This window comes from Cygnus olor, chromosome 20 (assembly GCF_009769625.2).
Source record: "Cygnus olor isolate bCygOlo1 chromosome 20, bCygOlo1.pri.v2, whole genome shotgun sequence".
In the NCBI taxonomy this organism is placed as follows: domain Eukaryota; kingdom Metazoa; phylum Chordata; class Aves; order Anseriformes; family Anatidae; genus Cygnus; species Cygnus olor.
The window spans coordinates 7,552,280-7,577,243 of record NC_049188.1 but is presented as its reverse complement, the minus strand read 5'-3'; the positions used below and the strand labels follow the sequence as shown (position 1 = coordinate 7,577,243).

Genomic DNA, 24,964 nt, shown 5'->3' with positions numbered 1-24,964 from the left:
ATCCCTTGCTGCCCATCAGTCCCGCCGGACATCCCGAGCTCCCCGATGCTGGGGGTGCTCCCAGTGGGGCTGGCTGGTCGTACTGGGGTCACCCTGCTCCTTCCCAGCCCGTGGGGACATCACTGGGACCCCAAAACCAGTGCCGTGTCACAGCTGGGAACGCTGTGCGTGAGAGCCCAGCTCTGCTCCGGTAGTGCCACCTGCTGGGGACACGTCCCCCTGCACAGCCGGGGACCCCGCTCGAGGTGAGGGACCCCGCACACCCTCCCCATGTCACCCCCATGCCAAGAGGGGCCAGCAGCCCAGCAGACACTCACCGTCCTTATTGCTGGTGACCGGGATGTTGTGGACGGTGCGGAGCTTGAAGCAGGATCCCGTCAGCACCTGCAGCTCCACCGAGCTCAGCACGAAGGCCTGGAGGTCTGGGGCAGGAGAGGAGCTTCAGAGGGACACAGCCACCACTGGCCCCGGGGACCAGACAAGCTGGAATCCCATGGGGCCGATCCACGGCAGCACCCTAGGGGGAAGGAGTCCCAAGGGGGCCTCAGCAGCCCGAGACTTACCCTTTTTCTGCAGTTTCTGAATGGCCTCCCTCCACTCAGACCTCTCGTAGTCGGAGGACAGCAGGAATAGGTAGCTCTGGAAGAGAGAGGGCGATGCTGCAGGGCTGAGACTTGTCCCTCCCCAGCCAGCACGGCCCCATCCCCTCCAGCCCCCCTCACCTTCCCGTTGCGGTTGTGGATGCGGAAGGGAATGGCGGGCGAGTTGAGGAGCAGCCAGAACTCGTTCTCAAACATCTTCTTCTTGAGGCGCTCGATAGCACGGCTCTGCCCCTTGTTGGCTTTCTGCAGGCAGGGAGAGGACACGGGGACTGGGTCAAGCAGATGAGATGTCTCCGGCACCCCCAGCACCCCTGGGTGCTATCTGCCCATCCCCAACCCCACCGGGATGGTTCTGGCAACCCATGGACACCCCACACCCTTCCCAGCCCTTCTCACCTCCTTCTGCACCTCGCTCTTGATGGCAGAGATCTTCATCTTCATGTCCTCCAGCTCGTGGTCGGGGATGACGTGCACCTGCGGGCAGTGCTCCGACTCCTCCGGCGAGGGGAACACCAGGTCGGCCAGGGGCACGTACCACTTGCAGTCGTACTGCTGGTGCTTCCTGCAGCCGGGGCGCAGGTGCTGAGCATCCTCAGCATCCTCCCAGCCCTCCCAGTCCCCCGTCCCCCACCCCGTGCCCCTTCCCGCTGCAGGACAGGGCCTCCAGCGCCCTCCTTACCCCACCGCCGTCTTCTTCAGCTTGGCGCAGAGCAGCACGTCGGTGAAGAGGAAGACGTGCCGCAGCTTCCGCGAGCCTTCTGACAGCTCCACCAAGAAGCCGTCCTTGATGAGCTGCCGGGTCTGGGGGGAGCAGGGCTGGCGTGAGAGCAGGCAGAGAGCAAGGGCCAGCACCCTGTGGGGTCTGGATGTCCCTGTCCCACTCCACGCACCCAGAACTGTGTTGAGGACCCCCCCCCTCCACCTCCTGGCCGAGCACCGTGGAGCTCCTTGGGGTGGAGGCACCACCGGGGGCTTGCAGAGGGCTCTGCCACCACCCCGTGCCACCCTGCCCGCCTCACCTCCCCCTTGGGGGTGGTGACTGCCGTCCTCCGGGGGTCGATGTCCTCATTGATGCTGGAGAGGAAGTTCTGCGAGATGCGGAGGGCGTCCTGCAGCAGCGGGTAGTCGGGGTGGTCGGCTGGAGTGTGCTTGAGGAGGTCCTGGATGGGGTGGGCACGGGTGAGCGACCCGAGGGTGCCACCCACCCCACAGCACCCACCAAATTGGGGTGCCCCCCGCGGCGCTCCCCAGGCTGTGGGTGCCCAGCAGCAGCAGGGCATGGCTGATCTAGCACGAGGGAGGGTCTTCCTGGGGACACAGCCGTCACCAGCCACCTGTCCCTATAGCCCCTCGGTGTCCCCATCCCGCCCCGGGGTCGGCATCACACTCACATGCAGGACGAGGGTGCTCCGGGTGACGCGGTCAATGGGTTTGTACAGCAGCGCTGCGGGAGACACGAGGGGTCAGCCAGCACCACCCGCGGGGTCTCAGCCCCTCATCCCCACCCCAGAGCCAGCACAGCACCCACAGAGGTGGCAACAGGTCCCTGCTGGCTCCCCCAGTCCCTGCTGGCTCCCGGTGAGAGACCCCCGGTGGCCCCGCACCCCGCCGTGACGTGGTGGTGGGGCGGAAGAGCTGCTTGGCACCACCAGCGGCCTGGAGCTTTTTCAGTTTCCCTTTTTGCTCCACGCTGGGTCCCGTGCAGCTCCCACCGCAGCCCTGCTCTCACTCACCCCATAAGATGCTCTGGGGCTCCCTTCATCCTAATAGCCAGACCTTCCTCCTCCTCCTCCTCCTCCTCCTCCTCCCCACCCCCTCGCATGGGGTGTGCACGCGGTGCCGGGTCCCAGCGCCCCTCGCATGTCTCTCTGGGCTATTTATACCCAGACTGAGGCATCTGGATTTTCCCGACGATTCAGACCACTTCCCCAAACTGCAGGGCCCCGGTGGGGACGGGCTGCAGGCGGGAGGGGAAGAGGGAAACACACCGACCCCAAGCCATGGTATGAGTCATGGAGGGGCTCCGGTCCCATTCCCAAGGAGCTCGAAGGAGGGTGCTGCCTCGTAGCCCCGCGTCACGAGGGCAGGACCCCTGCATTGGGGCAAGACGGGGTCTGGACATGGGGCTGGTCCCCACACCTCGGTGGCAGCACAGAAAGCCAGAGCCCCTGCGGCACCCAGCGAGAGCTCCGTGAGGGAAGGGACGCTCAGGGCATCCTCCCACCCCACACGCAGGGAGGATGCAGCCTCCCGCTGCCATCGCTACAGGTACATGCAAAGCACTTGGGAGCCCGCTGCGTCCCCAGGAGGGGGCTGATCCTCCATCCCCATTCCCATCAGCGTGGCCACCCAGGGGCAGGCAGCACAGGATGACAACAGGCAGGGAGGCAGGAGCTCCTCCATCCCCACGGAAAAGGGCGTTGCAGCCCCGAGCTGCTCGCAGCCTGCGGCGAGCAAGCGGGGACCCCTCCCCATCGCCACCCCGGCGCAGAGCCCCCTCGAGCGGGGCTCCCCCATCGCCGCCACCAGCACGAGCCCCAGCCCCGCGGGCCCGGCGAGCGCGTGGCCACGCGTGCCCGAGCCAAGGCGGCTCGATGGAGCCGGGAACAAAGACGCGCCCAACTTCAGGCTGCGGAGCACGATGCCGCCTCCACCCAGCAAGGACAGCGGCCGGCACCCCCATGGCAGGTGAATCACCCCCAGCCACATCCCCACCGCACCCCCAGCCCCTCACCGTAGGTGCAGTTACAGCACAGGCGGACGATAACGAGGATTTCCATGGCAGCCCCGTCTCCACGCAGCCATCCCTGCCTCCCCTCGGCGGCTCAGCCCGGCTGCGCCGCGGCATCGGCCCTCAGCACGGCTCCCAGCGAGGGAGGAGGGGGTGGGCAGGGGGTGGGGGGCTGCTGCACGCCCACAGCATCCTCACGAGGGGCGTCCCCCCCCCGCCAGCACCAGCACCAGCGCCGCTCACGGGAACACAAAAGGGCTCCGCTCCCGGGAGCCGCTCGGTAATGCACCCGCAGACAAAAGGCTGCAGCCCCCTCCCCACGCCCACCCCGCGCATGCCGTACCCTCCATGGTGACGGACGTGTGGCTCTCCTTCGAGTCCTTGGGGCCCTTCACCTTCAGCTCCTAGGGAGGAAAAGGCCCGTCAGGGAGGGCCGAGGGGGCTGAGGGCTGGGGCAGGTCGTTGCTCAAGGTTGGGGGGCTCCACACCCGCCATGCACCCAGACATCCCCCCCCCCCCAGCCTCAGCCTGGCCATGTGCGGGTGCTGGGGCTGTGGTTGTACCCCACAGAGCAGCCCCCATGGGTCACTCAGGTCTCCCCGGAGCAGCACTGCAGCGCTGGTCCCACTGAGGGACCCCAAGCATGGGCCAAATCCTGAAGGATTCAGCACAACACCGAGGCCACGACCATCCCGGCACAGCTGCAGATGGCTCTGCCCCACGGATGGTCCCCAAAAGTCCCTCGGGCAGGGGAAGCCCCTCTGTGGAGTGCACATGGTTGACTTGGCCATGAGGACGATGTCCCCTGCCCTACCCCGTGGCACATGCTCTGACCCCACGGCGCAGACCCGGCCCTGCTCACCTCTGAGATCTTCTGGAACTGGTAATTGCTCTGGCTGCACTTCTCAGCTGTCTCCAGGGCGATTTTGTAGTTATCCACAAAGGCCTTGTACACCCCAAGCTGGCTGGCCTGTGGGCGGGGGGGTGGGGGGGTCAGCCAGGTGCCCCTGGGGCCCCCTGCACCCCCAGAGGCCAGGCAGGAGCCACGGGGCCAAAACTTGCCACGGGCTGCCCCTCGAGCCGGAGGGGAGCAGAGCAGAGCCCCGGGGAAGGCGCGTACCAGCTTCTGGAAGAGGTGGCCCATGGTGATGTTGCTGTCCCACTGCTGCACCTTCGGGCACAGGCTGTCGTAGAACTCCTTGTGGATCTCGTAGATATCCTGGATCTTGTAGAAAATGGTCTCAATCTGCTGGAGGGTGAGGACGGGCTGCGACGTGGTGGCCGTGGCCTTCAGCGGCTTCATGGGCTGCCGGGCGAGGAGAAGGGAGAGCGTCTGAGACTGGGGCGCGGAGCGGAAACGGCCCCAGAGGCTCCTGCAGCCCACCAAGGGGGACAGCTCTGGGACGACCCCGGGCCACCCTGCACGAGGGGCTGTTGCTGCGTGTCAGTGCTCCTTCACCCCTGGGACTTCCCCGTCTGCATCAGCAGCGACCCTCGCGTTGTGCAACAACGTCCTGACCGCGAGGGCCGGCGTGTCCGCGGGAGGAAGCGGGGCTGGAAATACTTCTGTGCCGGGCAGGCTGGGGGGGGGGGGGGGGGGGGCTGCCCCAGCAGAAAGGACCCCATCCACCCGTTCTGGAGGACCCCCCCCGGCTGTGCTCACCAAGAGGAGTGCCTCCAGCTGGTTGATGTAGATCTCCTCGCTGGCCAGGAAGCCGGAGAGCACCAGCTTCCGCATCTCCAGCCCTTTGCCAGTGTCTCGCTCGCCCTGTGCGACACAGCAAGCAGCCCGGCTCAGTCCCACCGGTGCGAGACGGAGCCCCCACACCCCACCAGCCCCGGTGTCCCTGCATGGACACACGGCCCTGCCACCACGGGGACACCATGGCGAGGGCCAAGCACGTGCCGGCGGGGCGGCACAGCCAGGCTGGAGCCAGCTGGGGAGCCGGGGCGGCACCGGTGGCGCTGCTCTCCCTGCTCCTTGCTGGCCCGGAGCCCGGCGCCGCGGGCAGCGCTCCAGGGCGGCATGGCACGGCACAGCACAGCTCTACCCGGGCAGAGTCCAGAGGCACCCCTTGGAATCACACCCAGCGGCGCCATGTGAGCCGGCACCACCCTTTTCTCCGCCTGGGGCTTCCTCTGGGAAAGTGCCACCCCACGCGGTCACCGCCGGCCCCTACGCAGTGGCAGCAGGACAGGTCTGGTGTTGGGAGGGCGGGTGGGGGGTTTGGGAGCTGCACCCACCCAGAAACTGCTCCTTGGCATGCCAGAAGCCTCCGCTCTGCTTGGTGGGACACACGTCCCATCCCTGACACCGGCACGGCCCTGAACACCGCTCCCAGGTCCTGGACTACCTTGAACGCCCGCCGTGCCCAGAGTCCCAGCCCAGTACTAAAAACCACGCTCAGGAGCTGGGCTTTGCCACTGAGAGCAGCATCAGGCAGAGCCACAGCTCTGCAGCACCGAGATCCTCGTCTCCTGCCTTAACCCAGCCGGTACAGCCCCTTTTGGAGAGGATCACAACTCCCACCTCGTTGCTCCAGGCAATTTGGGACGGTTCAGAGACCGCCAGGCCCTGTCTGCCCCCATCCCGCACTGCCTGCGGAGACCCCTGTGCCATCACTCAGCTCTGCTGGCGCCAAATATCGCACCGGGGGTCCGGCAGCAGCAGCCACGCATGGGTGCAGTGGGCGGCACAAGCACCCCCCCTGGATGGGAGCGCAGCCAGGAAGTGCATGCTGTCTCTGGGACCAGCATCGCCCGTCCTGCCCCGCTCGGTCCCGATCCTCAGCTGCCACGAGCCCGGTGCCCCCACCCAAAGCTGCAACTTTAAGGCCAGGCTGCGGTGAGCAGCGGGGGGGTGCCCAGGGAGTCCGCTCGGTGCTGGCGGGCTCGCTGCCACCGATTAGTCACAGGCTCTTCCTGCTTCCCCAGAGGCTGGGCCCTGCGTGAGAGCTGGGGAGATAAGGGGCCTGTCCGCGCCGGGGACCCACAACACCACCGGGGACGGTGCCAGCCTGACCCCATGGCCCCGAGGGGCAAGGAGCCCACCCTCCAGCAGGGTCCAGCCACCCTGTTTCAGAAACTTCGAGGAGAGGAGGGATGGAGACCTCCCCAAGCCCTGTGCCAGTCCCCACAGGGCACCCAAGCAAGGTGGGCGAGAGAAGACACAGGGCTGTGGCCGGCCGGGGGCGCGGCCCTGGGGTCCAGCAGGGTTGGGGGCACTTTAGGGGGGGTCTGCCTGGGGCTGCGTGGTCAGTCAGCGGCACAGAGTGGTCCAGCTTCATCCCGGGCATCCCAGCTCTGCCAACACAGCATCCCACCCCAGCAGGCATGCGCAAGCACCGGCTGAGCCCTTGGCACCCTCTCCCCTCCCCACCGCTGCCCCAGGAAACCTCACACCCAAACCCCAAGACCTGGGCCGGCAGCAGCGAGGTGCCCGTCTCCGTCCCCACCCTGTCCGGTGCCAGAGCGGGGTGCCCCACGGGTGCCCACCTTCTCGCTGGCCGAGAACGGAGACCCGGGGCTGGTGGGGGTTCCCGGCTCAGAGTCATCTTCATCCTCCAGGACTTTATCCAGGTACCCTATGGCCTCCTCTTCCTCCTCCATGGCCTGCCGGGCACCGTTGGGGGTGCACGGGGACCCCGCAAGGCTACGGCTGGGAAAGCTTACGCGGCCGAGCCAGCCCGGCCTGACTCAGCCCTGGACGCCGGCCACAGCCTCTGGATGAAAGGAGCCATTATGGGATCCCCGGTGCTCCCGCCTGCCCCGGCTCGGGCCGTCGGCCCCTTTGCGAGGCGCTCCCCGGGCAGCGGCACGGCCACGCGAGCGTGACCGCGGCGTCGGTGAGGACGGTGGGACCGCCGGAGCTGGGGGGCCGAGGGGGTGCCCGGCTCTGCCCACCAGGCCAACGCTTCCCCCGGGGGGGCTGCCGGCGGTGGAGGGCCGCTGCCCGCCGTGCCGCGCTGCTCGCAGCCAGCCCCGCCGCTCCGCCCTGCGCTCTCGCTACAGGAAATGCACGTCGCGGCGCTGGAGGTGGGGCTGCTCAGCGCTCTGGTCAAGGCTGGGGCGCAGCAGCCCGCCACCCGCTTTTTTGGAGTTACGTGGTGCTGGGCGGCGGGGGAAGGCGTTGAGCTGGGGGCACCCCATGGAGAGGGGTCCCCCACCCGCATCGCTGCCTCCATCCCGACCCCCCCATGGCCTCCCAGGGCTCGCCAGGCAGAGCCACGAGCGATGGGAGAGCGCCCATCCTGCCTGGGGTCCCCACGGTCCCCCCATGCAAGGAGAGAGCTGGACCACGGGGTCTTCCATCGCCTCAGAGGGCAGCAGCAAGGATCAGGTCCCATACAGGCACCTGGACCCCCAACCTCAGCCCCCCCAGGAAAAGGGTCCCGGACCCCTCCCTGCTCCGGAGGGAACCTCAGCAGGGAAATGCTGCTGATGCACGGTGCTTCCCGGAGCACCCACACTGCATCCAGCGGGGACCAGCACCCGGCTGCTGCCCCAGCCCCAACGGCTCTGCGGGGCCTTGTGGGCGCTGCCAGATGGGGCAAGCAGAGGCTGGAGATGTGGACATCTGCACGAGCTAACGCAAGAGCCGTTTCAGCTGTTTTCCCCCTCTCTTCAGCAGCAAAAGGGGAACCAGCGGCTGCTCAGTCCCTACAAGCCGCTCAGGCTCCCCGCTCCTCTCAAAACCAGTAACAAACCCCACGCTGCAGCTCAGGCTTCGCACGTTTTTGGTAGGACACAGACACCGGATGACCAGAGCAGCTACTGTCAGCACGAAACCCAGCAACACCCAAGCCGAGGCTGGGCCACCACCCTGCGCTGTGACCACAGCCCCTGCCAGGATGCTCACGGCTGTGGGTGGGACGGGCTGGTCCCCACGCAGGGCTGGGGGGCTCCAGGTTCAGCCTCAGGAGCACACGAGACGAGACACCCTGCCCCAATCCTGCCAGCCCCCCAGGCTGGAGATGCCACCTCTGGCACCAGGAGGACACCAGGGGAGGCAGACACCTCTGCAGATGGGCTGAGCCAGGCGCCCTGTGCCACCCAGGCACCAGCTGACACGCGTGTGCCCACCAGGAGGCTGGGGGTACCCCAAGATTTCAGGTGCCGGCACCCAAAGGGCACTTCCGTGAGCCCCAGCCCAAGCAGCTGCAGATAAAGAGATCAGAGGCAGAGCCGGCGCTGAGCTCTAAAGCTCCCAATCCTGTTAGTGTCGGGCCAGCACTGAGCTAAGACGGCCACTTGAGACGGCGTCACAGCCTGCATCCCCCAGGGCCACCCACCACCCCGCTGCCCCCCCCCCCCCCGGACCACCCTGCCAGGGGACGAGACTCAATTGCAAGCAGGGTGCCGGGGAAGGGGCTGGCTCGATCCCCCACTGTGGGACCAGGGGACCGTGCCTGGGGTCACGGCAGCTCGGTGCGGGGTGGTGGGACGCACAGGAGGGCCCCGCGGGACCCCCGTAGGGCTGGGCGCCGAGGATGCTGCGCAGCACCCTGGGGGAGGAAGCCACACCTCTGTGCTCCTCCGCCTCAACATCCGGGTTAAGGCCTTAACTCCTTCCACGGCAAAAACGTCCACATTTTCCACACCGCCTCCTCCCGTGCCCCTGCCATGCTGCAGACACCCCCCCCCAGCTCAGGCGCTCCCCAGAGCAGCCCCTGTGCTGGGGAGCAGAGGCACCCAGTGGCAGCAGCCCCCAGGTCCCCGGGCCAGCACGGCACCCCCTGGGCTTTTGGGAAACCTTGATTCTGGAAAAAAAAAAATTAAAAAAAATCACATTTTCCGCTTTTAGTTTCCTGTTCCGAAGCTCTCCAAGCTCCCCTCCTTGGAAAGAGGATGGATAAAACCCCGGTGGCTCGGCGAGGATGCTGGGGTAAGAGCCCAAGGAGTTAAATCTAAGTTTCCCTGCAAAGAGGAGGGGACGGACACGGTGTCCCTCTGCAGCTGGCAGGGTGTCCCCAAGTGCCGCTAGATGGAGCCGGCAGCGCGGCTGCGCCTTGTCCCCAGCCTCCCCAGCCCGAGGGGCAGGGGACAGGGTGGGTCCCAGCACCTCCTGGCTGGGCTCCGGCACCCAGAGCCTGCTGTCCAGGTCAGGGACACCAACATGTCCCATCATGGATGGGCGCAGCCCCTTTCCAAACAGCATCCGGACAAGGAACCGGGTTCAGGAAGCAGAGGGGACATCCACCGAGGTCACAGCACCACCAGACCATCGCCAACACCGCAGACCCCTCCCAGCTGGGCACCCCCAGCCCTGAATTTTGCAGCCCCCGGCGCCCAGCCCACCTACCCCAGTGCCGAGGCCATCAGTGGGTGTGGGCGAGACGCCGTCGCCGCTGTCCTGGCCCCGGGCGCTGAGCTGGGGGGACATGGTGGGCGACTCGTCGATGTAGGGCATGGTTTCCGAGCCCTCCGGCAGCGCCTTGGGCTCCTCGTTGCCCTCGGCATCGTAGTCGTCTGCACCATAGTTGAAATCTGCCAGAGGAAGAGAAGATCGGGGTGAGCATCCAGGAGATGCTGCCTACCAGTGGGCTGGTGGCCGGGGCAGGAGGGGACAGGGACACAAGGGGAACCCTGCCACCATGCCAGTGGTGGCTGTGCACCAACCTGTAATTACCGGGGGACTAATGAGCCCGTTTCCAACACATGGAGCCATGCGGGGACACACACACACCCACCGGCTTTCCACCTGCCCGCGGGGCAGGCAGGGCACAGCGCGGGCACCCTTCCCTGCCTCTGCATAATTCATGGAGCCGGGAAGCCGCAGGCCTCATCTGCGCGGGGGCTGCTGCTCCTCCAGACACCCCGGCCCCTCGCCAGCAGCTCAATGCCCTCCTCGCCAGCCCCGGGGGGGGCGATGGAGCCGGGCTGGCAGTCGCCATCCTCCCTGTCTCCTGCCCGGCCCATGGGGGCAGCAAGGGGACATCGCCGCCCCACCTGCAAGGGGATGGTGGCAGATGTGGTGGCAACGCCAACGTGCCACAAACCATGCTGAGGTGGCACAAGGGGTCTGCTGTGAGGGGACCGCCACCACAGCAGGCCAGAGGAGTCCCCGCACTGCCCCGCAGCCCTGGGTGCAGCCATTTTGGGGGCCCGGAGCCCTCGGCATGGCGTGGGGAAGAAAATGGGGAGCCGGGAGCAGCCGAGCAGGGGCTGGGGGGGCGTGGGGCCTGCGGCGGGGCCGGGGGCACAGCGGGGGCCGGGGGGGCCTCCTAACCTGTTCCCATGGAAACGGCGGCAGCTCGGCGGTGGGGAGAGGCGGCTGCAGCAGCCCTGAGATGCTGACAAAGGCGAGGGGGAAGGGAGCCCGGCTGCGGCACAGGCGGCCGCGGGGTGCAGCTGGCACCCCACACACAGCCCCCCAGCCCCAATGGACCCCAACCAGGCCCCAAGATGTCCCCTTGTGTCCTGCCCAGGTGTCCCTGCAGCCAAGACCCCCACACAAATGGGATGTGTGACCTGCACCCGGCCCAGAACAAACCCTGTGCCGCTGACGCTTCACCCCGCCGAGGAGTCCCCTGCTCCCAGCGGTGTTGCTCATCCCATTAATATTGCACTCAGCTTAACGTTTAAAGTGGATAAATCTGTAAATCAAGGAGTGCTGCGAAGCTGGGAGCCGTGCAGGTGTCAACAGGGTGTAGGGAATCTCTCCTGCGCCCCGGGGGCAGGATGGAGGAGAGCCCCAGCACGGCCCAGGTGTGTCCAGCTCTGCCAGGACAGCCCAGCTGCTCTCAGACCTCTCCTCATTAACAGTTAGCACCTAATGAGCATCCCCCTGAGGCCTGTCACCAACACCCTGCTGGGGCAGGTGCCCTTGCCATGGTGGGCAAAGCCCCCCAAAAAAGATTCAGAGCATGGATGGGGAAACCCCAAGCTCCTGTTGACCAGGCCCAAGCTCCTCATCTCCAGGCTGATGTGCAGCCCAGCACCCGATCCCCTGCCATCCACCCCATCCACTCCAGCATCCATCGACAGCGACATGGGGACAACCGAGGCCACGCCAGACCTGCCAAAGCCACCACCTCCACACAGCCCCCATGCCAGGGACAGGGCAGGCAGCCAGCAGCGGCCAGGGAAGCCCACGCTGAGACCAGCACCGGCACTGGAGGGGACCTGGCCACCTCCCCGCCCCATTGCCAAGCTTGGGAGCAGCTCAGGTAATGAGAAACAGTTTTAATGAGGCGGCTGGGGACCTTGCCACCTGCCAGAGGTGACACTGGCAACGGCGCAAGGGGAGGAGGTGGTGTCGATGGCACGGAGGCACAGAAGGGAAGGGACCAGCAGGAACAACCCAGTTCTCAAGCCTCCATCGCTCCTCCCCAGCCTCAGCAGGTTCACACTGTGCAGCCCCGTGCCCACCCAGGGGCACACGTCCCCATGGCCCCAGGTGTGCCCCCAGCTGTGCCACCTCCTGGCACAACCCTGCTGGCTGAGCCACAGCCATGTGTCATTGACCAGGCTCTCACGCAGGGAGGACGGGCAGAGGTCTCCCCCACATCACAGCTCTAACATGCTGCGGGGAGGGACCAGCGCATCTCCGAGGCCTCCTCATGCTGTGCCCACATCTTGTCCTGCAAGCAGGGACCACTCTGACCTCCTCAAGGCCTCTGGAGCAAAGCCCCCGGTCCCCATGGAGCAGGAGCAGCTCCATCACCGCTCTCCCTCCAAGGGCAGGCAGACACACGCCAGGACGCGCCGCAGGCAGAGACCCGCAGGGAAGTGCCATCGCTTGGCACACAGACCTGTGCCTGATGCCACCAAGGGAGGGAGACCCTGCTCATGCCCAGGGGACACAGAGGGTCCGTCCCCTCCACCTCCCTGCCTGCAGGGCCCAGCAAGCCCAAATCTCGCTGCCTCTCTCCTCCCCCCGCAGCTGCATTGCCCCTGCAGCCTGTTCTTGTGCCCATGCCAAACCCAGAGCTATTTTTGCTCCAGGCACCCGGGTTTTCACAGCAGTGGAAACCCTCCTGCTCCACCCAAGGCATGGGGACAGAGGATCAGAGGGAGCCTGGCCCAGAGGAGCCACCTTCGGAGCTTCAGAGCCCTGCACCCAAAGCAGCCCCTGGCCCAGGCTCCCCCCGCAGCGCTGCAGACCCCAGCCCCACATGCACCGAGGGATGCCAGCACTAACGGGGCTCCTGTGGGCTGGCTCACAGCCCTAGAGCACAGCAGGACCAGGAACACCTCCCCAAAAAGAAAATCACATTTCAGCTCTGCCACCCAAGCCAATGCCAGTGAGATGATGCTCGAGAGGGAGCGCAGCCAAGGGCGGCCACCAGCTCCTCCCCAGCGCAGGCAGGTGACAGCACTGTCACAGCGACACAGGGTGGCATTTTCTTCGCTTTCCCAGCTGGGCACACACTGCTTCCAGGGCTCTGCACACCTCAACGCTCACCCGCCTCATTTCCACAGGAGAAGTTCAGCATCCACACGGGGAGGGGGGAGCAGATTTTGCTATTCCCAGCCTGCGAGCTTTGGGAAAATGCCACGTTTTTACTGGGGCTGGGTGAAAATTCACCATGACAACAGGGATGCGTGAGCTGGCCTCAGACCTGCCTCCACGGGCCTCGACACAAACAGCATCTCCTCCGCACCCCGCGCTGCCTCCTCCCCAACCACCGCAGCATCTCGGGGGGCTCACGAGCCTGGCACGGTGCGGGCACCGCTCCCAAGTGCCCCCGTCCCCCGGGCACGAAGGTCCCCGGGGCTGGGTGCCCAGGAGGGCGGCGTGGCCAGGCACCGTGGGCTCTGCAGGGAGGCAGCTGCTGGGAAAAAGGAGCGTGCGGAGGCTGGGTCTGGATGCAGCCTCCGGGCTCCAGCCTGGCTGTCCCCACAGGCTGGCACAGCACAGTGTGCCCGGCTGCGAGTGTCTGCTTTAGGGGATTTAGGATGGAAAACTCTGGGGGGGCACAGCCACACGCATCACACACACACCCCTGACCGACCCCCGCTCCAGGTTCGTGGGCACAGCAGATTCCAAATTCAGGAAGGGAGCCGTGCCCCCTTCCTGCACATCCCCATCCCCGTTCCCCACGCAAACCTGCCCCACAAGTGCTGGGCTCCAAGCCCAGACGCTTCCCGGCAAACACCCCAATGGGAATTCACACCCTGAAAGCCGCCCACGGGTGCACCCAGGCAGCTCAGTGCTCCCCAAAACAAACAGCAAGGACCCTGTACCGAGCCCCCCAGCTCCTACCCATGCCCCAGGCTCCCTCGGATGCTGCCAAGCCAGCCAGCCTGCGCCAGGTGCCCCGGGACCGGCACCATGGGGGGGCTCAATCCTCCTGCACCACATCCCAGCTGCCCATCCACGGGACTAGGAGGGATTCGCACCCCCAGTGCTGCTGCAGCCCCCCCAGCTGCCAGCCCTCGGGTCCCAGCACCATGGGACCGCTTTTCCACAGCACCCTCAGCACCGTGCCTGCTAAAATCACTGCTGGGGGAGAGGAGAAGTCCTGAGGCCACAGAAGGACGGGGACAAAGCCAGCACCCCCCTGTCCCCAAGCACTCCGTGGGGTCCCCAAGCACCCCGTGGGCAGAACGAGCTGTCACTCCGCTCCGGCACCCATGCACCCCACCACGCCAGTGCCACCGCCACCCAGCCCACCCGTGCAGCCCCTTGCAGCGGCCACAGGTCCCCTGCACCGACCCCGGCGAGCGCCTCCATGGCGTGCGGGATGCTCGGGGAGGGGGGAACGCGGCCCCCGCCAGCATCACCTGCCCCCTGCCCGCCTCGGGCTCCGCATCGCCGGCGCAGCACCCGTCCCCAGCGCCACGCAGCGTCACCCAACAGGTAGGGGGGGACCCGCCGCCCCGAGCCCTCCTGGCCCCCCGCCCAGGGCACGTACTGCTGTAGAGGGTGTCGATCCAGGAGAGCCGCGGCAGGCCGCGGTGGCTCAGCGGCTCCATGCTCGGCGCTCAGCTCCGCCAGCCGGCTCTCATCGCACAACAAAGGCGGCGAGGGCGGGAGGCGGGGGGCCGCAGGCCCAGGCGGGGGCTGGCTGGGAGAAGGGGGCACACGGCCGCCTGCCCGGCAGCACCGTGGCTCTTCTGCCAGGGGCACCCAAGGAAGGAGGTGCTGGCTGGCAATGGCAGCGCGTCCCGCCTCCCGCCTCTGCCTCGCCGGGGGGAGCCGAGCCCAGCGTCCCCCGCACGCAGCCACGCCAGCCCCCCACGGTGCCTGGGGACGGGGAGGTGGGGACGGTGGCAGCATGGGCTGGGTGTGTGGGGGTCCCCAGGCTGCGCCGGTGGCACTGGGGGGCAAGGGGGCACCCAGCTGTGCCACTGGCACTGCTACCGCCCCCTCCCTGACCTCATTCTCATCCCCTCCCTATGCCCTAGGGACGCCCAGGCTGTGCCCCTACCCGGTGAAACCTCACCAGCTGCTGCTGCTGGATGCAAAGCACGCAGACCCCTCCCGGTGCCACTCCCCAGGAGGAGCCAGTACCCGGGGAGCCCCTCGTGCCCCCCCATAAAGGGCTCGGCTCTGGGGCAAGCAGGGGTTAAACTGCCCTCACCATCTGCTTGTAGCCAAAGGAAATAATATAAAGTGCCAGAGTCATCAACCCCGATACGTCAGGAGCCAGCCAAGCGTTCAGGCTGCCCCCTCCTGCCCGTGCCCACACCGCTGCCCCCTCGAGCAGGGGGTGCGGGCAGCACCCTGAGCCGCTGCCCTCGGCCGCATCCTGCCCTGCTCGGGGATGGGCTTGGACCTGGCGCCAGGGCCAGATGGGAGCCGTGCGGGAGGGCTGATGTGCAGGAGGGATGATGCTCCACCGGCACGCGGGGAAGGCAGAGCACCGGGGCGTGAAGTGCCAGGACGGGGGGGGGCACCGGCAGCCACCATGCCTGGAAAACCCAGGAGGGGTTGGGGGGGACACTGCCCCCAGGGATGCCGCAGCCCTCAGAGGTGGCCGATGCATTTTGGGGGAGCGCAGCTTGGCACTGCCACCAGCACCCGCTGCCGCCTGGGCGCAGCCCTGCTTCCCCAGAGGGCCGTATCCAGCCCAAGGGCCCTATCGAGCCCTGGCACGGCCCCCCCCCTGCCTGCAGCCCCCCCGGCCGTGAGTCAGCACACACTGAGTCAGGGCAGGAGGTGCTGCCGTCCCCCACCCCTCGCACCCCGCTCCTGGGCACCTCGGAGATCCCCAGCTCAGGATGCGACCGGGCTCCAACGCTCCCCTTGTCCCCGAGCCATCAGCACACGCGGTGCCAAGGGGTGGCCATGGGGTGACAGCCCCCAGACAGCACACCCCACGCAGGGCACAGCGTGTGCGTTCGCCACTCTCCTGTCTCTGCCAGCCCCCATTTGCACCAGCCCAGGCTCTGGCTCACCCCCAGCCTCCCAGCCCAGCCCCCGTGCCCTGGCGGCACCCTCAGAGCCCACGCAGCAAGAGCCAGCGCCAGGGCTGGGGACGGAGGAGGAGAGGAAGAGGAGGAGGAGGAGGAGGAGGAGGAGGCGGCAGCAGCTGCTCGGGCTGCAGCAGGGAGCACGCATGCAGCCAAACCAGGGCCCGGCTGAACAGAGAGGCCAGGAAGGCGCCGGCGGTGGGGCTGAGCGCATGCATCCACCGCTCGCGGCAGGAAACCGAGCGCAGAAGCAGCAGCACCGGCCCGGGGCCCTCTGCAGCAGCTGCAGCACCAGCACGGCCCCTGCAGCTGCAGAGCAGAGGTGGGGCAGGCAGCTCTCAGCCCCCCCGGCACGGCGGGGTGTCTGTGCTTGGTGAATCACCCTGTCAGCTGGAGGGCGAGGGAAGCCCCCGCCTCCCCGAGCAGCTCTGGGAGGGCCAAGAGAATCTCCCCTGAAGTGGGGACACCCTGGTGTCCCCTGCGGCGTGCCAGCAGTGTCACCAGCAAGCATCGCAGCCCAGAGATGCTCAGGGAGGAAGGCAAGGGCACAGCGCAGCTCTGCTGTCAGGGCAGGAGCTATTTGGAGGCCACATGGAATCATCCCATGGATTTGGGGTGAAGGAAACCCCCTGCATGCACCACGCACCCAACCCAGAGCCGTCCCCATGCCGCTGCCGATGGCTGCACACAGCAAACCCAGGTCCTTTGCACAGCCTGGAGCAAAGAGCGGCACCAAAGCCCTCTGCTTTATTCTGGCCACTCTCTTTCCATCCTCTTTTCACCTTTGCAAGCAAACAAACAACAACACAACCCTGCTCAGCAGCTCCAGCCCGCAGGGCACATCAGCACCTGGCTCCCAGCAGAGGTGCTGCGTGGACGCTCAGCACCCAGGGCAGGCGGTGGCACAGCCACTGAGCACCACGTACTCCAACACCCCGACTGCCCCTGCCCATGGCTCCAGCCACAACACATCTCTCGGAACCGGGAGCATCCTCACGGAGAGAGCCGAGGCAAGGGGGCGGCCGGATCCCCACCACCACCCTCCGACCTCGTGCAGCCCGCCGGGTGGCTCGCTGCTCGCCTGGCATCTGCTGCGCCACGGCCGGGCAGCCCACGCGCTGCTATTTCTGGGCTCTTGTGCAAGAGGCTCCTCCGGCTGCAGCTGCACAGCCCGGGGGTGCTGACTGGGAGACGGGCACCCCGGGCAGCGTCGCACCCTGCTCCGAGCGGGGAATCAATGGGGACGTCCCCCAGCCCCTAACCGAGGAGCACGGTGCCGAGGGGAGCGCAGGGCAGCTGCCTGCAGCCTCCAGGAGCCTGTGAGGTGCTCGCCCAGCCCGTGCCGGGACAAGGTTGCCGCAAGGCTGGCAACGCACCACCGAGCCCTGTGGGGAGCAGCGGCTGGGAGGCAGCAAAACCCCACCAGTGAGTCCATGGGGACGGCCCTGGGAAGCTGCTGCTGGTGGAGGATGGCATCTCCTGAGCAAATGGCACTCCCACGGCTCCTGCAGAGCCCGTTCCCTCAGCCTGACATGGGATTTTTCCTGCTCCAGGCAGGCAGGAACAGGCAAACCCCAGGAGTGTCACCGTGGCGGTGCAGAGACCTGCTGGCACCATGCTCCCACAGCCACGTGTCCTCATGCCGCCAGCTCATGCCCTCCTCTGACACAATTTCCTGGCAGGGAGAGGGAAAACAGCACCGGGCACAGGGAACACCCAGCCAAAACCAGGGCGAGCGGGGCTGGAAGAGCCCCAGCACCATTCCTGGGGGGGCCAGGAAGGAGAACGAAGAGGTGGTGGTTAGCAGGATCCAGATTAAAACCGCCCAGGAAGAAATCACCCATCCTGAGCACAAAGGTCTCCCTCTGTGCCAGACCTCGCCGCGATCCCTGAACTTTGCAGCTGCGCCTTATCGCCAGGCAGATCTGCAGGCAGCCTCCCTCTCTGCTCAGCCCCGGGGCCAAGCTCGGCTCCTGAACTAAATCCAAGGGAGCCGTCCCTGCTGCTCATCTGCATATGCAAATCACCCTGCTTAGCAAACACTGATAAAGAGAGGAGGGATGGAGAAGCCAAGTCTATTTTGAGATGCCTCTTGGAGGGGAGGCAAGGAAGTGTGTGCGCTCCCTTACGGCAGCGCCTTGTGCCGCGGCTCCTGGGGATGCTCTCAGCAACCTCTGCGGGAGGAAGCTCGTGGTGCTGTGAAATGGGGGGAAATGCTCCCTTGTGCCTGGACGGACGCACATTTTAGCCCTTGGCTAATCCAGGCTCCCTTTTCCAACCCAAGGAAAAGGGTTCCCTGCCACCAGGGGGAAGGGGGGGTTCCTCCATTCCCTTCTCCGGCTGGGCAGGATGGAGGGGAAGCTCACCAACAAAGAGCCCGCCGCACAGAAGTGTCTTTCCAGCCAAAAAAAAAGAAAAATAACAAAACAAATTTCACGGCTGTGGTAGGACTTACAATGCAAATGTATTCAGGCCCCGCAGGGCACTTCTGGCTGCAGCCAGCACCTAACGAGGGCTTCGTGTGGCAGGAGGACCTGGGGCTGACGGAGCCCGGCACGGGTCGAGCCCTGCAGCGGCCACCCGGGATGCTCGGGGCTGTGGGAGCTTGGCATCGCCGCTGAGCACCAGGGGCAGGCACCCCCTGGAAAGCCCACTGGGACCCCCAGCTCCAGGGCCATGCCCAGCCCACGGGGCTCTTTTAGCTCCTGTACAAGCCCTCTGCTACGTGGCTGGCACGGGGAAGTCGCTCCCCAAACCAGTACTCACCACCTGGTTTTTGAACGGGAACTGTTGTGCCCCAAGGCTTTTGGGGCACTGTGTTCACCTCATGAACTTGTGCATGTATTTGTGCTTTTCAGGGAGTGCAGTTCGGCTTCTTGGAGAAACACCATGTCCTGCACCTCCCGGAGCATCACGGGGCCCCAGAGCAGATGGGGACAGTTCAAAGGTCCCAGCCAGGGCTCGCACACGCATACACGCACACACACACACACACACACACGGGCGTTTTGTTCCCTCCTAAGCAGTTAAAATTAAACACTGCAGCTCTGCATGTCCTTCCTGCACCAGAAGAGGAACTTGCAGTACATTCAGAGCCAAACAAGTGCTTTTCCAGCAGTGGGAAAACACTATAAAGTTAAAAAAAAATAAAAAAAATAAAAAGCTAAGGACACGGATGTTGCAGCCAGGCTCTCGGGGACAGCAGCTGCCACCCACGCACCTTTGGCTTCAGCACTGGCCCTGAGGTCCCCTCCTTGCTCCAAGGGAGAGGAAACGGGTGCACAGAGAAGGCAGCAGTGTGACAACGAGACATTTCACTTTCCTTCACCTGTTGCATGCCACCAGCTGCCCCAGACAGAAAGAGATGCGCCGAGACAAACCTTGGACTTGGCTCACTATTTCCCGTTCCCCTTCTCATTGAGGCTTTTGGGGTTTTTACAAGAAAGAACGGCCCGAGGGTGATCAGGACAGAACCAAGCCTACCCCTCAGCACCTCGGCGCCACACTCAGTGCCATGGGCACCCTGCAAGCTGTCCCTGCTTCACATTCCCAAGGCACCAGCAGACAACGCCAGCATTTTGGCCCAGACCCGCACCTCCACAGGCAGTGCCCAAAGACAGAAGTACCCCCGCCTTGGCAGCCTCCCCGTGCACCCAACGCATCCTCGGCTGCGAGGCCAGCTGCGTGCCCAGCCGCAGGGACAGGTGACGGCAGAGACGAAGGGAAGTTCAGCCCTCTCTGTGCTCCGTGCTAGCCATCTGCTCGCTGACACTCAGATTTTGTCGGTCCTGAGAGAGCTGGCGAGGTGTTATCTCAGACGCCAGGATCATGTATCTCACTGTCACAGGCACTCTTCTCACGCAATAGCTGCAAACGGAGGCATCTCGCAGATATCCTCCCCTTAAATCAGATTAATCACAAGCTACTTAAAGGAAACCACTGTGTTTCCCTGCTAATTCCCATAAAGATGATACCCAGTGCTCCTGCCCCTGCTGTCCGGGTAGCGCCGCGTTGTGTTACGGGGAGCTCAGCTGGCAGCATGCCCACCGACCGACAACGCGGAGCTGCACACACCGAAGGAGAGCACCGACAAGCCCAAAACTTCATGAAAACATTGAGGGAAGGACCCCCAGGCAGACCAGCACTCGCTGAGTTACAAACCACGATCAGGAATTTGTAGCTATAGCTGAAAAATAAACAGAAGTGAGAAAAAAAACGGGAGCACTAAATGAGCCACGTGTAACCAGAAAGGGGGATCCAGTCAACGACCGCATGCATTTATTGCATGCTCAAATTCTGCTTTTAAATGTCAGCGCCAGCAGGACACGCTGGCTCTCCTTTAAGGCACAAGAGACGGATGTGCTGATGCCAAGGAAACACTCAGGACAAGCCCGGGAAGAGCCCGACCCCATCACTGCCACTGTCACTGTCACCGTCACCTGGTGGCCACGCAGCCCCCGACTTGGGCAGCCCGCTGGTCCTGCACGCTCAGCAAAGCCTCCCATGGGGCTGGTGGCAATCAGACGAGGGCACACAGTGGGACCGCGGCCCCTTTTGGGGGATGAGGAGGAGAGGAAGCCAAATTTAACCACAGCAGACAGAGCCTTGGGTTTCAAGGTGCTGCCAGAAAGCCCCCCTGGTGGCAGCGAAGGTTTTAACTCAGCGCCCCTGGGGCTGGAAGACCCCTCCAGGTCACAATGCCCTGGAGAGCTGTTTCTTACCCCACGCCCCAGGGAAGCCCCTTTAGCAACCCACATCTTCCAGCGGCCCAAGAGCAGCATTGCACAACCCTCAGCGTGGGGAACCATTCAGGAGCACGCCCGAGACACAAACACAGCACGGGACGTGAGCGTAAACCCAAAGGCACTGCCGCACGGGCACTTGGCCGCTCCGACTGCTCCTACCCCTTGGCCACCACCAAGAAGAACTCCAAAAACATCAGAGCATCGCCGCTGGTGGGGCTGGCTGGGAGCTGCGTGTAGATGATGTGCCTGGCCCCACTGCAGGGCTAGGACCCGGCTCCCACCCCGGCTGTCCCCACGGGTCGCTGACCGGAGCTGGGGAGAGACAGAAACGCAGGCAGGAGCGAGCCCAGCGCAGCACCGAGACACGACGCCGTCCTTTGGACATGTCACCTACAGACAGCTGGGGAAGGTGAAACGGAAGCTGAACTGCTCTCCAGCCCTGTAGACTAATGTGATAAATATAAATTAAACTAAGCATTAAGCACAGTTTGATGCTGGAGTGTTTGCTTGTGCTTAAACCACCGCTACGCAGCTTTCTTACAAACCAACCCCAAACAATTGAGCAAGAACCAAACAAATTCAAGGCAGCTGCAGAATTAGCTTCGCGAGAAGTGCCATTCCCTAGCTGTCAGGACGGTGTTTGAGCCCGGATTAAAGCACACGGGATGATGCAATAACAACTTCCAGGCCGCTGGAAGTAGGACAGCGTGACAGGCGACAGCGCTGGCTGTGCCGGCAGTGCCACAAAGCAGCCAGCAGCTCGCCAAAGGACATTGTCCTCAGCGTGCTTGGACACCTCGGTGCCCCAGCGTGCTCCTGTTTTAGCAGCTCCAGGACTTCCCCGGGGTGACTGCGGGGTGTCACCCAGCAGAGGCGTCCATGTGAACCAGGTCACACCTGGAGGAAGTGACTTTTGTGCGGTGTCCCAGCCCCAGAGGCAGCTCCCGAGCCGGTGGCACATCCCCAAGGGCTGGCTGCACCCTCCCTCCTCACGTGCCCAAGGACGGGGCCTTGGCACGGGGCACCCCTGGAAGTGGGACAGGGAGAGGGACAGGGACAGCACGGGGGCTTGAGGTGACATTAACTGATGGAATGAGGGCTTGGGGTGGCCTCGGCTGTGTGACAGCGTGGGATGCCCTTGGGCGCGTGATGGGGCTGTTGTAGGGAGACCACCAAACCTTTGGCCGCGCCACCACACAGAGCGTGCCGGCCACACACAGGGGGCTCAGGATGGGGTCTGGGGGCGCGCTCCCTCACGGCACCCCTCGCACATGTCCCCGGGGGCCGAGGACACCGAGCTTGGTGTGGCCGCTCCTACACCACGGGGCACCCCGACGGCACGCCGGGGCCTCTCCGCCCCCATTCCGCGGCTCGCCCCCAGCCCCCCCGGGGAGCTGCCGGTGCCGGTACCCGCAGCCGTGCCACGGCACCCACCTGCCGAGGACGCGTCCTCCGCCCCGGAGCTGCCGTCGCTGCCTCCCTCCGGGGAGCTGCCGCGGGGGGCGGCGGCCTGGGGGCGGCGGCGCGGGGCGGGGGCGGCGGCGGCGGCGCCGGGGGGGCGCGGGGGGGCGCGGGCGAGCGCCGCCTCCAGGTACAGCACCTTGAAGCGCTCCTCGGCCAGCGCCCGCTGCAGGCGGCGCAGGTGCCGGCGGCACCGCTCCAGCTCCCGCTCCATCGCCCGCACCGAGCCCAGCTCCATGCGCGGCGCCGGTTCCCCCGGGAACTCCTCCTGCCAGTGCCGGGCGAAGTCTGCCCGAGCAGCCGCCGCCGCCTCCTCGTTGCCCGCCGCCATCCCCGGCCGGCCCCGGGTTTCCCCGCTCCGCCGCCGCCGCCGCCGTCAGCCTTCTTCACCTCCTCCTCCTCCTCCTCCTCCTCCTCCTCCTCCGCCTTCCGCCCCCCGCCGCCGCCGCGGGGCCTGACGTCGGCTCCCGGCCGGCCCCTCCGGCCCGCCCCCGGCCTCAGCACGGCCCCGACGGGGCGGGGAGCAGCGCTGCCACCGCCCCCGGCACGGCCCGGTACGGCCCGGTGCGGTTACTGGCAGCCGGAGCGCCGGGGCTGCTCCCGGTGCCCCCCCCGGTGCCCACCGGAGGAAGCCGCTTCCAGGCTGTGGGGCTGCGGCGGGGGCTCCCCGGAGTGCCGGGAGGATGCTGAGGAGGGCAAGAAGCTCCCGGTGCTGGCAGCGACCCGAGGTGACGGCACCGACAGCCCCCGGTGCTGCACGAGGCCGGTACCGAGCCAGCGAGAAACGAGCCTCGATGATGGGGAGCACTGGTGGCACGGGGCTGTCCTGCCTCAGCCAGCGTGTGCCCGTCTCCTGGCCCTCATCGTCATCGGGACGGTGATGACCGGACAGTGGCACGTGGCCTGGTGATGCTCTGACAGTGACACTTGGCCTGGTGATGTTCTGATGGTGACACTTGGCCTGAAGATGCTCTGACGGTGACACTTGGCCTGGTGATGGTGACACCTGGCAAGAAAGGCTCCGTGCCACGGTGCACATTCCCGCTGCACTCAACCCACCATACCCCCACGCCCCACGGGACAGGTTTTGTTCCCCACACCCCGGGCAGGGCTGGCATTTTCCCTGTGCCATGTGAGGGACGCAGAGGGGGTGACTCACAGGTGGGTGACTCACGAGCCCGTGTCCCTCGTGGCCACCTGGCCGTGGCGCAGCAGGAACAAAGCACCCTCTATTTATGCACAGGCCCCGACGGTGTCGCAAGAGCCACCACCTCCATCCTTGCTGTGGCTGCTCCCTCGCCACCCAGCCGGCCTCCGCGGGCTCCCTCCAGCACTGCCTCCCTTGGAGCCCCCCAAATCACGCCTCTGGGCTGTGGGACCAGACAGAGAGGTGACACTGGTGCCCAGGTGAGGATGGGAAGGTGCCCGGTGCCAGCAGTGCCCTGTCCCGTGTGTCCCATCCTTGGGAGGTGGCGTGTCCCCGGGGCCTGAGCCCCTTTGTGGAGGCTGGTAGGAGGAGGGCGTGCTATGAGCGGCCTGATTTATGCGTGGCAATGGATAATTGCAGCCCTTTCATCAGCTGTCAGACAGACGGGCCGGCAGAGCCTTACAACGGATTGCTGGCTGCCTGTCTCAGCCCATAAATCTCCCCGGAGCAGGGCGATAAATCAGGGGGGGCTGAGGGAGCAGCCCCGGGCGGGCGTCCCTCCCCGCCTGCCCACCCGGTAATGGGCACGTAGGTAGGAAATGGCCAGGACAAGGTGGGGACGGCCCGGCGGGATGCACTAATTACAGGCAGCAGGTGGCATCCAAAGAGCCGTGATTTACGGGGCGACCTTGCCTTCTTCCGAGGGCTGGGGCTGGGTCCCCACGGGGCCGGGGCCAGTGGAGGTCCCCAGTGGCTCCCAGGGCTGTGGGCAGGACGGGGGCACTATGGGGGCACCACGGGGTCTGCAGGTGGGCACGGCCCCGTGTCTGCTCCGTGTTGCATGGGCCAGCATCCAGCACCAGCAAAATATCCCCCTGGCAGGGAGCCGTCCTGCTCGGCTGCACCTCCCGCTGGCATTTCTCTAAGTGTCCAGCATGAAAGCACCCCAAAAAGCCTCTCGCTCCTGAGCTGGGCTCGCTGCTGAGCCAGCGGCCGGGGGAGCACCCGCACCAGTGCAGAGCACCCCTGAGCTGCCAGAAGGCCACTGGGAAAAAGAAAAAAGAGGGCCATGGTGAGCACAGGTGGGTGTTTGGAAATATTTGCAAGCTTCACCTCCCTTTGAAGTCCCGCTGCGTTGTCCTCCCCGCTCCCCCAGGCCCCGGCTCCTGATTTATGGGGTTCCTGGAGCAGAGGCACCTAAATTAGCTCCCACTTCAAAGGGCCAAGAGAGGAGAAGGGCAATAGACAAATAGCCCCCGCTAATTGTGGCTATTGATCAAACCCAGTCCAGGACGATCAGATAGGAAGGATGGATAAGGGGGGGACGTTCTCCCACTTTTGCACCAGTAACCCCAGCAATTTGTCACAACAGCTCCGGGGCCATTTTTCAAACCGTTGTTACCCCGCTTTCATGGGGGCATTTAGCAACTGCTCTCTAATGAAACGGTGGGCGAGGGGCAGGGGGATGTGAAACTGCCTGGAAGGCTCTGAGGATGGGGGGATAAACCCACCGGGGGCCAGGCAGGAAGCATGCCCACCCCAGGGCCAGTGGTCCCCTGTGTCCCTGCCATGCATGCTCGGAGGACAGGGCTCTGGCCCTCCCGACAGCCAGGCTGGGAGGTGCGGGGAGCAAGGAGATGCTTTCAGCATCATCTTCCCACACCCCCCCACCCCCCCCACAGCCCCATTAAACGCCGTGCAGACCCAGCAGCACCGGCCCAGCCAGCTCTGCCCCCAGGCCCTCGCTGCTCCCCGGGGACAGGAAGGCAGGAGGCAGGTAGCACTTTAGCTCTTTTATCACCTGCGCGGTCCCCCCACGACATTCCTGCTTCCTGCTCCGCAGGGCAGAGGCGTGCCAAGCCCCCGCATTCCTCTGCTCCCCGCCTGCCCGGGCCCCACCGGTGGGTGGTGGGGGCTG

General features: G+C 65.7%; 1 protein-coding gene across 6 annotated transcripts in view; it reads right to left on the bottom strand.

Annotated features, from left to right (window-relative positions):
- Positions 1-21,891, bottom strand: part of ABR (ABR activator of RhoGEF and GTPase) — a 34,889-nt gene extending 12,998 nt beyond the window's left edge. The window contains exons 1-13 of one of the 6 annotated variants that reach the window (XM_040532746.1): positions 21,873-21,890; positions 9,635-9,819; positions 4,997-5,101; positions 4,454-4,639; positions 4,196-4,303; positions 3,677-3,737; positions 1,994-2,046; positions 1,622-1,762; positions 1,282-1,403; positions 999-1,164; positions 723-845; positions 564-639; positions 318-422 (exon numbers count right to left, since the gene is read on the bottom strand). In XM_040532746.1, the coding sequence (XP_040388680.1) occupies positions 318-422; positions 564-639; positions 723-845; positions 999-1,164; positions 1,282-1,403; positions 1,622-1,762; positions 1,994-2,046; positions 3,677-3,737; positions 4,196-4,303; positions 4,454-4,639; positions 4,997-5,101; positions 9,635-9,742 (1,354 nt within the window). In that variant the 5' untranslated portion in view covers positions 9,743-9,819; positions 21,873-21,890. Of the gene's footprint in view, positions 1-317; positions 423-563; positions 640-722; positions 846-998; positions 1,165-1,281; positions 1,404-1,621; positions 1,763-1,993; positions 2,047-3,676; positions 3,738-4,195; positions 4,640-4,996; positions 5,102-6,828; positions 7,394-9,634; positions 9,820-14,192; positions 14,397-21,872 lie in introns of those variants that run through there. The other 5 variants (XM_040532750.1, XM_040532745.1, XM_040532748.1 and 2 more) reach the window with 5 other exon arrangements.
- Between the last annotated feature and the right edge of the window lie 3,073 nt (positions 21,892-24,964).